This window comes from Anomaloglossus baeobatrachus, chromosome 8 (assembly GCF_048569485.1).
Source record: "Anomaloglossus baeobatrachus isolate aAnoBae1 chromosome 8, aAnoBae1.hap1, whole genome shotgun sequence".
Lineage (NCBI taxonomy): Eukaryota > Metazoa > Chordata > Amphibia > Anura > Aromobatidae > Anomaloglossus > Anomaloglossus baeobatrachus.
In genome coordinates this window covers 153054237-153072095 of record NC_134360.1, presented here as the reverse complement: position 1 = coordinate 153072095, position 17859 = coordinate 153054237, and the positions used below count along the sequence as shown (strand labels likewise).

Below are 17859 nucleotides of genomic sequence, written 5' to 3'. Positions count from 1 at the left end.
GCTTTTCAAGGCCAAGCCACCCGTTCACCAAATTCCCACTGACCGGGGCCTTCCCTACCTACAGATGGACTGACACCTGGCTGCCCCCACACCATCCGCCCCGGTACTCCATTCAGCAGCGGCGGTACTCCCCTTTACCGCAACCCGCAGGTGGCGTCATGAACATTCATCCCCTGTAAATATCCCCTTATATTTGATATGGCCACAAGCTCCCGTGTACGGAGACCCTCGAGCCACAGCAACCGCGGATTCAAGGAGTTCGACTGCTGCAGGAGCGGCACATGATCCCAAGTGTTTTCTACATGTTCCCAATCTTGGTCCATTCTGGTCAACTTACTTGGGCATATACAGTGCCTTGCAAAAGTATTCGGCCCCTTGAACTTTTCAACCTTTTCTCACATTTCAGGCTTCAAACATAAATATAAAAATTTTAATTTTATGGTGAAGAATCAACAAGTGTGACACAATTGTGAAGTTGAACGAAATGTATTATTTATTTTAAATTGTTGTAAAAAATAAAAAACTGAAAAGTGGAGCATGCAATATTATTTGGCCCCTTTAAGTTAATACTTTGTAGCGCCACCTTTTGCTGTGAATACAGCTTCAAGTCACTTGGGGTATGTGTATCAGTTTTGCACATCGAGAGACTGAAATTCTTGCCCATTCTTCCTTTGCAAACAGTTTGAGCTGATTGAGGTTGGATGGAGAGCGTTTGTGAACAGCAGTTTTCAGCTCTTTCCACAGATTCTCGATTGGATTCAGGTCTGGACTTTGACTTGGCCATTCTAACACCTGGATACTTTATTTGTGAACCATTCCATTGTAGATTTTGCTTTATATTTTGGATCATTTTCTTGTTGGAAGACAAATTTTCGTCCCAGTCTCAGATCTTTTGTAGACTCTAACAGGTTTTCTTCAAGAATGGTCCTGTATTTGGCTTCACCCATCTTCCCATCAATTTTAACCATCTTCCCCTGTCCCTGCTGAAGAAAAGCAGGCCCAAACTATGATGCTGCCACCACCATGTTTGACAGTGGGGATAGTGTGCTCAGGGTGATGAGCTGTGTTGCTTTTACGTCAAACATATCGTTTGGCATTGTTCCCAAAAGGTTTTGGTTTCATCTGACCAGAGCACCTTCTTCCATATGTTTGGTGAGTCTCCCAGGTGGCTTGTGGCAAACTGTAAATAACACATTTTATGGATATCTTTGAGAAATGGCTTTCTCCTTGCCACTCTTCCATAAAGGCCAGCTTTGTGTAGCGTAAGACTGATTGTTGTCCTATGGACACACTCTCCCACCTCAGCTGTAGATCTCTGCAGTTCATCCAGAGTGATCATGGGCCTCTTGGCTGTATCTCTGATCAGTCTTCTTGTTTGAGATGAAATTAAATTCTCATCTGATCTGATATCTCAGGATGGGGCTAGAACTGAAGCTTGTGAGCTCATTGTGTATAGGCAGCAGCTGTACCATTGAGCCACTGTACTAAGAGACATAGGAAGATTTGGTAATCTTGACTTGTATTGCAAGCAAAGAAGCCAGAAGCAAAATATTCAGCTACACAGAGATATGAATAGATATAAACTACATCTCAATTTAGCAGAACAAAGAAGTCAGATTCTTCTGTTCCCATAAAACTACTATAAAGAAATGAGAAAAAAATGACAAAAATATAAATTAATTTTCACCACACTCTTGGGATCAAAGCAGAAACTTTCAACCACATAACAGCAGCCCTAGCTGTCCTAGCTGTGGAGCCACCAGCTTTGACAATGTCAGAAGAAGGATTTTACATGGATTAACCTGCAATACAGCCTCTGATAGCACAGGACACAGAGCTCCATTGTACAGAGTAGCATCTCTGTGTCCTGTATTGTAGAAGGAAAGGAAAAAATGTTGTTTTTTTTCTAATAAAATTACTAAAAATAATTTTAAAAAATAGAAAAATGTAATGTTTATTGCGCTTTTTTAAAAAATAATAAACATCACTGTTGGGGTGAACTCTTAACCAGAGATCACTAGTTTCCTACTGCCTGGCCTTACTGGTATAGACCAAGTGCATGCGTAAAAGAATTCACACCAGACACAGTGGGATATGAAGTCTCTTCTTAGTCACAGTAAAAATGGCACCGAACAGCCCGAGTACAGAGCGTGCGTCTTCTGATATAGGCTAGGGGCGTACACAAGTTCAGATATGCCCATTTAGTGGGACAGTTCATGGGCTAGCCAATGGGGAGATCTGTGTTGCTGTTGCTGGGCGGGTCTGACTTCAGTGGAGGAATCTATGATGTCATCTGATCTGGGGGTTGGTCCTCTAGCTTGACCAGGGGTCCTCCCTTATATGGTGGTCTTCTTACATCTGGACATTCCTCGCATTCCAGGCAAGGTATGGAGAATAGGAAATGGCAGCCATCTTTATATCAGTGTCATGTATATGATCTGAAACCTGAATTATGTAAGCAAATTGACATATTTCCCACAATCCCTTGTCAAGAGGTTAATTAAGTATTTCATCTTATGGCTCTCCTTAACAATCACAAATCAGCAAATAAATGCAAAAAGAGATGAAGGCACTCATCGGTTCTTGCTGTGCAAGAATTTCTTTACATGTGGAGGTTACAAACTTAGGCTTGCCGGGAGGGGGAAAATACACCCGACCCTACCCCGCAAGCCTAAGTATGTAACCTCCACATGTAAATAAAGAAATTCCTGCACAGCAAGAACCGATGAGTGCCTTCATCTAGTTTTGCATTTATTTGGATATATCTCTACCCTTGAATGAGCACGCCGGAGTTGCCAGGAAGTTGCCTGGATACTTGACTAACTAGATACTGCATATATATGGGTATTTTTTCAGCCGTTAAGGTGCATTTATATGAGCAGTGCCCCAGGGTGTTCTCTTCTATGTGAAGTATACTAATCAGCAAATAACATGGACATATTTGGTGTCCCTGTAATCGTAACGACCCGAACAACACAGCGATCAGATTATTTATGGGGATAAGGTAAATGGCATAAAAAAATGGCGCAATTGATTATTTTTCTCTATTAAAACGCATAAAAAATGCAATAAAAATGTATCACTAAGGCCGTGTTCACACGTAGCGTAAATGCTGCTCTTTTTCTGCAGGTGTCTGCACCACACAGCGCAATAACAATCTTCTCTGATTGTTGCCTGCTTGCTGCGTTTTTTATGCAATTTCATGACGTCTCACCCACTCTACTTGGACATTTAGTCCGTGTTCACATGTAGCATAAATGCCGGGTTTTTCTGCTTCTGCAATGCCACAGCCCTGTTAGTTGTGGAATTGCAGTGATTGGCCGGCCCGCACAGCATGACCGAGCCTTTATACCGGCGGGCGCGCTGTGCTCTGCACACAGCCATCTCATATTCCCTGCTTTCCCCGTCCACAGGCGCCTATGATTGGTTACAGTGAGACACGCCCCCACGCTGAGTGACAGGTGTCTCACTGCACCCAATCACAGCAGCCGGTGGGCGTGTCTATACTGTGCAGTAAAATAAATAAATAAATAATTAAAAAAAACGGCGTGCGGTCCCCCCAATTTTAATACCAGCCAGATAAAGCCATACAGCTGAAGGCTGGTATTCTCAGGATGGGGAGCCCCACGTTATGGGGAGCCCCCCAGCCTAACAATATCAGTCAGCAGCCACCCAGAATTGCCGCATACATTAGATGCGACAGTTCTGGGACTGTACCCGGCTCTTCCCGATTTACCCTAGTGCGTTGGCAAATCGGGGTAATAAGGAGTTAATGGCAGCCCATAGCTGCCACTAAATCCTAGATTAATCATGTCAGGCGTCTCCCCGAGATACCTTCCATGATTAATCTGTAAATTACAGTTAAAAAACACACACACCCGAAAAATCCTTTATTAGAATTAAAAAACAATAACAAAGTCCCTCATCACCAATTTATTAACCCCGACAAAGCCCTCCATGTCCGGCGTACTCCGCTGACCTCCAGGGTCGCGTCCAGCTCTGCTGCATGCAGGTGACAGGAGCTGCAGAATACACCGCCGCTCCTGTCAGCTTCACACAGCAACTGAGGTGAGTAGCGCGATCAGCTGCTGTCAGTCAGGTAACTCACGGCCACCGCTGGATCCAGCGGTGGCCGTGTTTAACCTCAGTGACAGCTCAACTGATCGCGATACTCACCTCAGTTGCTGCGTGGAGCTGACCCTGACCGGTGCGGCGGTGAGTAGCGCGATCAGCTGAGCTGTCACTGAGGTTAATCGCGGCCACCGCTGTATCCAGTGACAGCGGGTAACCTCAATGACAGCTCAGCTGATCGCGCGGCTGTCTTCATTAGCTGCGTGGAGGTGACAAGAGCGGCTGTGTCTGCTGCAGCTCCGGTCACCTCCATGCAGCAGTGCTGGATGCGACGCTGGAGCATCCTGGATTACGCCGGACATGGAGGGCTTTTTGGGGCTGATTAAAGTGGTTAACCAGGGTATATGTTTCTGTTTTTTATTTCTAATAAATGATTTTTTCGGGTGTGTGTGTTTATTTACTGTAATTTACAGATTAATCATGGAAGGTATCTCATAGACGCCTGACATGATTAATCTAGGAGTTATTGGCAGCTATGGGCTGCCAATAACTCCTTATTAACCCGATTTGCCAACGCACCAGAGCAAATCGGGAAGAGCCGGGTACTATCCCAGAACTGTCGCATATAATGTATGCGGCAATTCTGGGCGGCTGTTGGCTGATATTGTTAGGCTGGGGGGCTTCCCATAACGTGGGACTCCCCATCCTGAGAATACCAGCCTGCAGCCGTATGGCTTTATCTGGCTGTTTTTAAAATTGGGGGGGGACCGCACGCCGTTTTTTTAATTATTTAATTATTTATTTCACTGCACAGTATAGACACGCCCACCGGCTGCTGTGATTGGGTGCAGTGTGACACCTGTCACTCACCGTGGGGGCGTGTCTCACTGTAACCAATCATAGGCGCCGGTGGGCAGAGAAAGCAGGGAATACGAGATTGTTTAATGGGCGGCCGGCATTTTCAAAAGAGGAAAAGCCGCCGGAGTTTAGTGAACAGCTGTGCATCGCCGCGCCAGAGATCGGGGAACGGTAAGTAAGAGAGAGGGGGGAGAATGACCGACAGACAGCTAGAGGGACAGATAAGACAGAGAGACCGACCGACAGACATAGAGGCCGACAGACATAGAGGCCGACCGACGGGAGATAGAATGAAAAAAAATGACCGACATCGCTAGTAAAAAGCACAAAACGTGCGTTTTGGACATTGGAGTGCCACACAATGTTTTTACGTAAAATCTTTCATGTCATAATCTCAAAAAGTAACATACACCAGCTCTATCTCACTATTGGGTATGTGACCTTAACATTTCCGCCATGAAAATTAATTTTGGTGTCATTTTGGAAGGTTTTCTGGTGAGTCTGTAAAAATGGCGTAAAACTCGGACAAAATTGTTCACAGCTGTGACTTTTGAGTGATAAATGCTTCAAGGGGTCTTCCCCATGCTGTTGCCATGTCATTTGAGCACTCTTCTGAGACTTTTGTGACATTTTTAGGGTTTCTACATGCTGCCGGGGGGTCATTTCATAAAAATACTCGGGTCTCCAATAGGATAACATTGGGCTCGGTGCTCGGGCCGAGTACACGAGTATCTTGGGATGCTCGGCCCGAGCCTCGAGCACCCGAGCTTTTTAGTACTCGCTCATCACTAGTAATGAGTTGACTTGTTGACTTCAATATTTTACCTGGACATCCACCTCTTGGTTTTTGAATGGATGGATTGACTTCAATTCATATTCTACCAACTGTCATGGCACTCACATGATGCAGTTTGGCAATTTTCTTGGCTAATAAACCACTATTTATAAGCTAGATGATTATCTTTCTCTTTTCATGGCAAACCTTTTTCATGGCTGCTCCTCGATTTGAACCAGTGACTATCTATTGGGAATCAACCTACTATAATACTGAGCTATTAGTGAATGTGATATCAGGTTGTAATTTGTAATATACAGGAAGGAATAGATTGTTCCACCACCAGGAGCAAAACAGTAACAATGCCTATGTGACATTGCGAGATTCTGCATAGCTAATCATATGCTGAATAGTTGCAAGTCAAATTTATGTATGAAATAGCCAAGATGATAGTCTATAAAATGAATGTAGTCTCACGCTCAAAGCCGTAGTGGATAGTGAGATATAGAGTCTGAAATTCAAACGTTCAAAACAGTGTTACCCTTTTGCTCATCAATGTATAACATCATCATACACTTACTGCTCCATGTTAGTCCTGGGGCCTGCAGCAGGTGACCAGAGGGTGAGAGTGGAGGAGGCAGATAAGTAAAAATCTAGAGACAGGTACCAAAATATAGACAAAGACAGGTGAGGACAAATGGAAGGCAATTCAGGGCAAAAAACAAGCAACAGAAAGCCGAGACTAAAGGAAGACTGACAGACAGAGCCCTAAAGGGAAACAGAACAAGCAGTACTATATATCAGGTGGACAGGAAAGACAGACAGAGCAAACAGACAGAAGTTACATGGAGATAGACAGATAGAACAAATTAATGGATAGAACTTGCAAGCCAAGAGAAACTGAAGTATATTAAGCCAAGACAGACAGAACACACTAGGAAACAAAGACTAAAGTTTGGAAAAGGTGAGACACCTGTGTCAAGGGAGGGGGCTTCCTGAAATAGCAAGTGCTAGCAGGGGAACAAAAAACTGCAAGACATAGGGAATACAAATTCTCACAGAGTCTGGCTACGTCCCCTATAGCAAGAAGAAGACTCATAAGCAACAGGCGGATGCAGCAGAACTTGGAGAAGTCAACCAACTGGACAAGTACAGGACAATGGACACAGTAAGTATAATGGCAACAGGGCCGGCCTTAACCTGAATGGCGCTCTGTGCAAAACTGCCCTTTGGTGCCCCCCCCCTACTGATTTTTTTACCCAGTTTCCCAGGAAACAAACGAGGACAGGAGGCCATCTTTTTTTATAACCTAAGAAAATTGATCTTTTCAAATGTACACAAATTACAAATTTATGCTGGAGAATCTGCACCTCAAATCCACATTAATGTCACCACATCTGATCTCGTTTTTTTAGAGGTTTCCGATTTCAACCATTTATGCCGAATCCATGGATATTACACCCCACCCCAGCTCCGACTCCACCCCTCAAGCCCTCCACACTCACCACCATTCTTGGAAAAATGTGTGTGTGTGTGTGTGTATATTATATATACACACACACACACACACAGTCATGGCCAAAAGTGTTAGCACCTTTGAAGTTGTTCCAGAAAATAAAGCATTTCCCTTAGAAAATTAATAATACACCCACTACACCTCCTCTCTCCATAATATACTCTCTACTCTCTATTATTACCATATATAAAAAATAGGATCTAAAAACAGCAACTTCTCCCAATCATCCATGTTCTTTTTGTAGATGACCAAAACTTTTTTCTACACAATTGAGACTATGTCACAAGATAAAAGGGATATCTAAGTGACTCGTTGAACAAAATATTGAAATTTTGAATCCATGGCCCAGAAGATTTATAGATCTCAGTCCCATTGAGAAACTGTGGAAAAACTTCAAAAAGCAGGTGGACAAACAAAAACACAGAAATAAAAAAAACAGGGAAAAGAACACCAGGCACTAATCAGTTCACAGACCGACGTCCAAGCAATTTCACCTTTCCACCAAAAACATGGTACAGCTCATTCCGACATGGTTACAGCTCTGCTCCAGACTCCGCTGCTCCTTCCAAACAAAAGTCCCATCCAAAAGAAGCAAAAGAAGAGGAGGGCACTCACCGGGTTGCCGTGTACAACAATCTGTTTATTTCTGCATGAGGTTAAAAGTAAAAACGGCGAGGGAAGGGGGGAGGGGGTAATGCTAAACAAGCACTTCAACAGGTCTACACCGTTTTTACTTTTAACTTGATGCTGAAATAAAAAAAACACAGAACTGATGATGAAGCACTGATTACCAAGAAGGGGTTGCCATGAATTAGGTTTTGGCTCAAAACTGATATCCAGCTACCAGGGAGAATTACAGAAGTTTTGAAAACTAAAGGGCAACCCTGTAAATATTGAGTCTTTGTATGAACTCGGTGTACAAGTGCATCTCAATAAATTGAAATATCATCAAAAGGTTTATTTATTTTTGTAGTTCAATACAAAAAGGGAATCACATATATTATATAGAGTCATTACACACAGAGGGATCTATTTCAAGTGTTTATTTCTGTAAATATTGATGATTATGGCTTACAGCCAATTGAAACCCACAGGTGATTATCTCAGAAAATTAGAATAAGTACCACAAAACACCTGCAAAGGCTTCCTAAGTGTTTCAAATGGTCGCTTAGTCTGGTTCAGTAGGCTGAACAATCATGAGGAAGACTGTTGACTTGACATATGTCCAGAAGGCAGTCATTGACACACTCCACCAGAAGGATAAGCCATAAAAGGTCATTGCTAAAGAAGCTGGCTGTTCACAGGGTTTGTATCCAAGCATATTAATGGAATGGTGAGTTGAAGTAAAACGTGTGGTAGAAAAAGGTGCACAAGCAATCAGGATAATTGCAGTCTTGATAGAATTGTTAAGAAAAGGCCATTCAAAACTTTGGAGGAGATTCAAAAGTAGTGGACTGCTGCTGGAGTCCGTGCTTCAAGAGCCACCACACACATACATATCCAGGACATGGGCTACAATTGTCAAATTCCTTCTGTCAAGCCACTCATGACCACTAGACAAGGCCAGAAGCGTCTTACCGGGGCCAAGGAGAAAAGAACTGGACTGTTGCTCAGTGGTCCAAAGTGTTGTTTTCAGATGAAAGTAAATTTTGAATTTCATGTGGAAATTAAGGTCTTAGGTGGGCTTTGCACGCTGCGACATCGGTAACAATTTGTTACCGACGCTGCAGCGATAGTCCCCGCCCCCGTCGCAGGTACAATATCTTGTGATTGCTGCCGTAGCGAACATTATCGCTACGGCAGCTTCACATGCACTCACCTACCCTGCGACGTCGCTATGGCCGGCGAACCGCCTTTTCACTAAGGGGGCGGGTCGTGCGGCGTCATAGCGACGTCACACGGCAGGCAGCCAATAGTAGCGGATGGGCGGAGATGAGCGGGACGTAAACATCCCGCTCACCTCCTTCCTCATTGCAGCCGGGACACAGGTAGGAGATTTTCCTTGCTCCAGCGGCTTCACACAGAGCGATGTGTGCTGCTGCAGGAACGAGGAACAACATCGTACCTGTCGCTACAGCGGCATAATGGAAATGTCGGACCCTACACTGATCATACGATAACAACGCTTTTGCGCTCGTTAATCGTATGTAAAAGGATTTACACACTACGGTGTCGACAGTGACGCCGGATGTGCCTTTCACTTTCGATTTGACCCCACCGACATCGCACCTGCGATATCATAGTGTGCAAAGCCCGCCTTAGAGACTAAAGGAAGAGTGGAGAGGCCACAATCCAAGCTGCTTGAGGTCCAGTGTGAAGTTTCCACAATTAGTGATGGTTTGGGGAGCCATGTCATCTGCTGGTGTAGGTCCGCTGTGTTTTATCAAGACCAAAGTCAGCGCAGCCGTCTACCAGGAACTTTTCGAGCACTTCCTGCTTCCCTCTGCCAACAAGCTTTTTGGAGATGGAAATTTCATTTTCCAGCAGGACGTGGCACCTGTCCACACTGCCAAAAGTACCAATACCTGGTTTAATAACCACAGTATCACTGTGCTTGATTTGCCAGCAAACTCACCTGACCTAAACTCCATAGAGAATCTATGGGGTATTGTCCAGAGGAAGATGAGACACCAGACCCAAGAATGCAGATTAGCTGAAGGCTGCAATCAAAGCAACCTGGGCTTCCATAACAGCTCAGCAGTGCCACAGGCTGATCACCTCCATGACACGCCGCATCGATGCAGTACTTCATGCAAAAGGAGCCCACACCAAGTACTGACTGCATTTACTGTACAGACTTTTCAGTAGGCGCCAACATTTCTGAGTCTAAAATATTTTTTTCAGTTGGTCTTATATAATATTCTAATTTTCCGAGATAATGACTTTTGGGTTTTCATTGGCTGTAAGCCATAATCATCAACATTAACAGAAATAAACACTTGATTTAGATCACTCTGTGTGTAATGACTCTATATAATATATGTGTTTCCCTTTTTTATTTGAAATACTGAAATAAATTAACTTTTTATTAATATTCTATTTTATTGAGATGCACCTGTAACTCCAGAGTTCTTCAGCTGTTCTTCAGCTCTGTAAGGCTATGTGCGCACTTTCCATTTTCACCTGCGTTTCAGGTGCGTTTAGGGTCCGTTTTGAACTGCAGTGTTTTTGTGCCCAAATGCATGTGTTTTGGTTTTCCATTAAAGACAATGAGAATTCATGATTTCTTGTCCTCACTTTGCGTTTCAAAACGCATCTCAAAATTTGCATAAGTTTGGTCAAAAACCATGCGTTCAGAAAAGGACCCTGTCAATTGTTTTTGCCATTTGTGGTGCGTTTTGTTAACATTGAAGTCAATGAGAAGTAGCAAAAAGCAAGAAATATCAAAATTCCGGCGTTTTACCTGCTTTTTCATTGCAGAAAACATGTGTTTTGGACTACCAAAATGCATGCTTTTTGGACATCAAAATAATGATTTGATATGTCCCTTTACACACACCCATAATCCGACAATTACATTTAAGAATAATATGCATTTATTGCTATTTTACCGATAAAATGTATATTAACGCTATAATTTTATTAAATATATCTTTTTCCATTATTTTTCCCATTAATATAGATTTGTCCCTTTTTTTCTACATTTTCATTCCGTTTGACTGTTTAAACTTTATTTAGCAGTGTCTTGATGTTCAAAACACATCTGTCAAAACGCAAGGGAAAAAGTGCTGAAAACGCATCTAAAACGCGGTAAATACGCATGCATTTTCAGCGCTAAATTTCTGAAAAAGGCAACTTTGGCTAAATCAATTAAGGCTAAAACGTGCGTTTACAACTGCATGTAGGAACTGCATGTAGGATGACGGAAAGTGCGCACATAGCCTAAAAGTCCAGCTGTGTGAGGAGTCCTTACACTCAGCTGGGGCAATCCCTGGCTTCAGTGCAATGGCTCCAGTTATTGAAAGAATCTGCTCCACAATGAACACTCAAGCACCACGTGATACTCGCCTCTGCTCATTACTGGATCGGGCACCCTAATGCTCGATTGAGTAATGAGCAATGCCTAGCATCCTTGCCCATCACTTACGATAAAGAGTGAATAATCAAATATAAAAATTTAAAAGAATATTTTTAAGAGAAAAAGATAAAACATTAGACCATAATTCAAGTAATCTCTGTTTGCTCAGCACTGCACTTACTTCTGCACACTGGTAGATTGATCCATTGTGTGTTCTCACATTTTGTTTCTCCTGTCAAATCTCTATTCAGGGTGAAGCCAACATTACACGAATAAGTAACCATTTCACCAGAGAAATACCGTTTTTTAACTTCTCCAGCAATACTGGAATTAGGAACAGCAGGTGGATGATTGCAAAATGCTGTTAAAATGAAAAATAAAATTAAATACATGTACATATAAGACATGAACTGAATGAAGATGTTTGGTTTTAAAATGCAATGTTTTTCTTTTTTTATTACTTATACCATCACCTGTTAGCTGTCAGAAATGCATGTTCAGTGTATGCATTAAAGGGGTTGTCCACTACTCAGAAAACCCGCTCTCAATTAACATGTTTGCTCCTAGTAAAATAATAACACTTACTGTATACTCACTTCCGGTGCTGGCGCCATTCCAGCGGTGTTGGCCCTGTCTCTCCCCCAGGGCTCATATGTCATTTGTTACACAAGCTAGTTCTAGATTTGTCAGGCTGATAGATTCCTGACTAAAAAGACTAAATACGGTCATAAATTTAAATGTATTCCAGCAAAGTACTGGCTTAATCCCTCTACAACTAATGACATACTATCTTTGTTATTAGTCGTGTCCCTCCTTTGATGCAGGCTCGCACTCTATTCCAGAGATAGTTAATCCTCTAACACACACTAATAGGGTCACAGAGCATCAGCAACTCCTGGAATAAGACAATGTCATCATTGAAGAATGAATCAAAATCATATGCCAGACACAAGAGGAGAAGTAAAACTTGAATGTCAATGCGAAACCCCTGACTGATGGAGATCGAATCTGGCTTAGGAAGAATCATCGCTACAGCAAACTAGATGAGAAGCAGGAGGCTAGTCTTTTTGTCATTTCAGCTATCCCTCTACCTGCAGTAGAAATTTACAAGATCTCTAAAGAGCATGAAGAAACAACCAAGGTGGTACACCACAGTCAGCTGATGCTCTGCCTGACAGATGACAACCAAGGTCCCTCCAGAAATGACAGCGTAGATGACATCACCAACCATCTATAAGATGACTTCAGATGCAATTCAAGGAGAATCCTGCAGAGACTGCCGCTCCAGATGAAGTACCCCCCAATGAAAGATCAGAGACAACTTGTTTTCAGTGGTCCATCCCACAACCTGTTTACTCATAGTCAATGCTGGCTTTCTTGTTTTTTCTTCATTGAGTTGGTCACCTTGCCGTGCACCCTAATTTGGGTTGTATTCCACCTGTCTTGATTTTGGCAATTAGTGGCTGTTCATATTCAGTCATCAAGCCCTGTCCACAGGCTATTTACTTCAAGCAGCATTTGCTTGGGCCTGTCCTGCCCACAGCCATGATTCAGTCATGGGTAGAGTTGAGCGATGTTTGAGTCGAACGGTTCGCCAATTTCATGTTCGAGTGATTTTGGGGGGTGTTCGAGTCATTCGACGAACTTGAACGATTTGCTTAAAGTTCGGCAGTTCGAGTTACGTTCGAGAACGGTTCGATCACCAAAAGCGTGGCTTTTCACAGTAAGTATGTGCACATGTTGCGTATCTGCAAGTGTCCTGCGTCCCCAGCACAATCCCTCTCTCTTTCCTACTCACCGATCACGGGCGCCTTGCTGCACAGCTGTCACAAATCTCCGGTGGCTTTTCCTCTTTTGAAAATGGCTGCCGCTTCATTATTCAATCAGGTATTCTGTGCCTTCCCCGCCCACCAGCGCCCATGATTGGTTGCAGTCAGACACGCCCCCACGATGAGTGACAGCTCTCACTGCATCCAATCACAGCCGTTGGTGGGCGGGTCTATATCATGCAGTAAAATAAATAAATAAATAATTTTAAAAAAAAAATGCGGTTCCCCCCAATTTTGATACCAGCCAGGATAAAGCCACACGGCTGGAGGCTGGTATTGTCAGGATGGAGAGTGTCACGTTATGGGGAGGCCACCACCCTAACAATATCAGCAGGCAGCCGCCCGGAATTGCCGCATCTATTAGATGCGGCAGTCCCGGGACTCTACCCAGCTCATCCTGAATTGCCCTGGTGTGGTGGCAATCAAGATAATAATGAGGTTAATCATGACAAACGTCTCCCCGAGATACCTTCCATGATTAACCTGTAAGTGAAAGTAAAGAAACACACACAGCGAAAAATCCTTTATTTTGAATAAAAGACAAAAAAACCCCTCATTTACCTCTTTATTAATCCCCAAACAACAATCCAGGTCCGCAGTAATCCACACGAAACTGTCAGCTCTGCTACATGAACATGACAGGAAGCCCTGTAGAACATGAGCGCTCTGTGTCCTCTCCACGCAGCACTTGAAGTGAGCCACGCTGTCACCGGAGACTGCACGCTGCAATGCAGAGGTCAAGATAACCAAATCTTCCTATGTTTCTCATTAGAGGCAGTGGCTCAATGGTTAGAGCTACTGCCTAGGGAGCATTAGTTAATGAGTTTGAGTCCCGGTTGCCCCAGTGAAGAATTTAATTTATTTTAAATTATAATTACTATTTATTTATAATTAGAGTTTAATTTAATTTAATTATGCACTGAGGGGAGAAGCCGGACATCAGCTGTGAGCCACGGGCCACACCTCTAAAATCGGAGCAGTTCATGAAATGAGGCTGCATTGCTCTCTCCTCTCTCTCTCCTCTCTCTCTTCTCTCTCTTGTTCTCATTCTCTCTTATTCTCTCTTTCTCTTGTTCTCTCTCTCTCTTTCTCTCTCTCTTTCTCACTCTTTCTCTCTCTCTCTTTCTCTCTCTCTCCTCTCTTTTTCTTCTCTCTCTATTTCTCCCTCTTGTTCTCTCTCTCTTGTTCTCTTTCTTCTCTCTCTCCCTTTCTCTTCTCTCTCCTCTCTCTCTTCTCTCTCCTCTTCTCTCTCTTTTCTCCTCTTCTCTCCTCTTCTCTCCTCTTCTCTCTGTCTCTCTTCTCTCACTCTCCCTCTCTCTTCTCTTTTCTCTCTCCCAGCCGGCTAAACTAGCAGCTGCTGCTGTCGGACAGGAGTCTGCACAGAAGTGTGTAGTTTTTGGGGGTTTTTTGCACTGATGCTTCAGCTGATTGTATAAAAGTTGTTTATACAATCAGCTGCTGTGTCATGTGATTCAGGCCCTTGAACCTGACACATCATCTGATCTCTTTGCCTTCCAGCAAACCGATCAGATGATATTGGATCCGGATTGGACGGTGCGGGACCCTTGACCCAGGATTACTGCGGAGGGGGGTTCTTTATTTCAATAAAGATGGAGTCGCTAATTGTGTTGTGTTTTATTTTATTTCTAATAAAAATATTTTTCTGTGTTTTGTTTTTTTTTATCTGTACTAGAAATTCATGGTGGCCATATCTAATATTGGTGTGACACCATGAATTTCGGGCTTAGGGACAGTTGATAATATACAGCTAGCCTTAACCCCATTATTATCCAGCAAGCCACCCGTCACCAGGGCAGCTGGAAGAGTTGGATACAGCACCAGAAGATGGCGCTTCTATGAAAGCGCCATTTTCTGGGGCAGCTGCGGACTGCAATTCGTAGCAGGGGTGCCCAGAAAGCTTGGGCACCCTGTGCTGCTGATTCCAATCCCCAGCTGCCTAGTTGTACCTGGCTGGACACAAAAATTGGGCGAAGCCCACGGCATTTGTTGTTTTAATTATTTCATGAAATTCATGAAATAATTAAAAAGAAAAGGGCTTCCCTATATTTTTGGTTCCCAGCTGGAACTAGCTAGCGCTTTACCCTGGTAACATGCTCGCATTTCCTACTAGCGCTGATTGCGGTCTATGTTCCCTGGTTCTTTATTTGCTGTGTGATGAAGGTCTCATATGTCCGAAACGTCAATTAAATTAAATTGAAAAGATTGGAAAAAAGATTTTTTCTTTTTGTTCACACAAATGAGCAAATACAAAAGTCTAATTTTTTCACGCAATCTGTTGTGAGTGTCGAAATCTTTTCCTCTGCAGAACCTTTAGCAGTTCTGGGTGTATATTACTAATCCCTGCTTAACTGTTCCTGTTTACACTTTCCATAGATAAAGGGATCTTTAGAAAAAGTATTTCTAAACATCTTTTATCATGTGCTAATGAGACCTATGACTAGTCGCAGTTCCCTGGCTAATCAGCCCACTTAGTATGTTATCACGCCCCTGTAGGCATGATAACATGCTTTACAGTGGCCAGTGTCATAGCAGAACGAAACAAAGCCACGCATGCGTGCTGCTTTGTACCCATCAACATTGAGCTTCTTTGATGTCGACTGTATGTGTGGCTGACTTCATACTCAGCTTTGCATTCCGCTGCCATGCGGCCAGGAATTGTAAAGCATATTAACACACCCACAGGGGAGTGATAACATGCTAAGTGGGCCAACTAGCCAGGGTATTAACGCCCCTGCAACTAGTCACAGGACTTATTAGCAGGTTAGGATTTTGCATGCCAGAAGAAAGAAAAGTTAAGGAATCACTGCATCTATTACATGAATATGCGAAAAAGAAACTGTGATTGCTGAATAGGAAGTGAGCCTGTGTGCAAGGATACTTCATCTGGATGTACAAGGCACTGCTGAAAAGTCTTTGGCTTTGTGAATTTTTTTTTGTTTCTATGGTAACGAATGTTACATCACATGAAAGCCTTATGTGTCCAATATATGTTTCCAAAATTTTGTGTTTGTTGCTTAAGGCAACAGTGGTCTATGTACGCGGGAAAACAAAATGGCAGAGTTTAATGCGATATTCACAGCAACTGAGAGCAGAGATTGATAAAATTCTTGTTTCTGTAAGGAAAGTTTGCAAAGGATATTCATGGTGATATGTCGAAGACATTAGAAAATCAATGCCCTTCATATTCCACAGTTAAAAACTGGGTTGTCAAATTTAAAACGGGATACTTCAGCATCAATGATGAGGAATGTCCTGGACGGCTGAGAGTGGTTGTTGTTCCGGAGATCGTCGATGCTGTGCACAACCTCATACTGGAGAATTGACGAATTTCAGCGAAAGCAATAGCAGATATCATGGGGATTTCCCGTAAACGTGTTTGTGTCATTATCCATGAACATATGGACATGAGGAAGCTATCTGCAAAGTGGGTCCCCAAAAACTTGTCGGTCCATTTATCAGCATTTCCGGACTGATAAGGACTTCCTAGTTCGACTGGTCAGTAGGGATGAGACCTGGATTTATTTGTATGACCCTAAAAATAAGGAGCAGTCAAAAGAGTGGCGGCACAGTGGTTTTCCTCGTCCAAAGAAGTTCAGGGTGCAAAAACCTGCCACTAAGATGATGGCATCTGTGTTCTGGGATAAGGAGGGCGTGCTGCTAGTGGACTACCTTCAAATGGGTTCCACCATCAATGCAAGGTATTACTTTGAACTTTTGGACCAATTGAAAGCAGCTCTGAATGCCAAGAGGTGCAGCAAGCTGTCCAAAATAATCTTGTTCCTGCAAGGACAACACCTCTGCTTACACTGCACAAGTGACCACGGCAAAACTGGCAGAGCTGGGATTTCAGCTGGTTGACCACTCACCTTATTTACTAGATCTAGCTCCCTCTGATTATCATCTGTTATCAAACCTGAAGAAACACCTGAAGGGTACCAAACTTCACACCATTTCTGATGCCATGGCTGCTACAGATGCATGATTTGAGGCACAACCAAAATCTTTTTGCTAGGCTTACAAAAATTATAATACCGATGTAAGAACTGTGTTGACATCAGTGGAGAGTATGTGGAATAAATGTAAATATTCATCATCCTATCTTGTTTCTTTCTGAGTAAAGCCAAAGACTTATCAGTAGCCCCTCCTATTTTCCTGTGTAAATATACAAGTAAATGTGCTGTTTTCTACTGCTGCAATGGCTTCCTTGATTTCTGCATTAATCAAAGTGCACCACTTTACACTACACTGCCAGGAAACATGTAAATTGTGTGTACCCTGGCGTCACAAACTCTCTTTTTTAATTTGCTTTCTTCTTTTTGTCACTGCCATGGTGGTGTGGTTACTACCACAGACCAAATGTAAGTGCTACATGGCAGTGTAATAAAAATGAATGAGGTTGCATTGTGACTTCTAGGGTACCGCAACAAGCAAGTCACACAGAATAGGACCCGGTTGGATTTTTTTCTGACTTGTGACTTTTTTTGAGCTGTAAGAACTCCCCCTTGCTTCTGTGCCGCCCCTTCAGCAGTCACACTGCTCGGATCCGAGGCTACTGTGGTTCGAAGGTCTCTGGACTCGGGGGCTCGTGGCCACTTCAAATGTAAAGGGGGATTATTTAAAAGGGGAGAGTTTGTGACACCACCCGTGGGTTGCGGTAAGGGGAGTACTGCTGTTGCCGATGGGAGTATCCAGGGAAGATGAAGTGGGTCAGCCAGATGACATTCCATCCATGGGTAGGGCAGACCCCGGGACTCTGGATGAGTAGAAGTGT

The 17859-nt window shown here is 43.3% G+C and overlaps 1 protein-coding gene across 2 annotated transcripts in view; it reads right to left on the bottom strand.

The window, feature by feature from the left end:
- Positions 1-17859, bottom strand: part of LOC142249982 (complement factor H-like) — a 375145-nt gene that overhangs the window by 312527 nt on the left and 44759 nt on the right. For both annotated transcript variants that reach the window (XM_075322036.1, XM_075322037.1), the window contains exon 3: positions 11420-11599. In XM_075322036.1, the coding sequence (XP_075178151.1) occupies positions 11420-11599 (180 nt within the window). The remainder of the gene's footprint in view (positions 1-11419; positions 11600-17859) is intronic.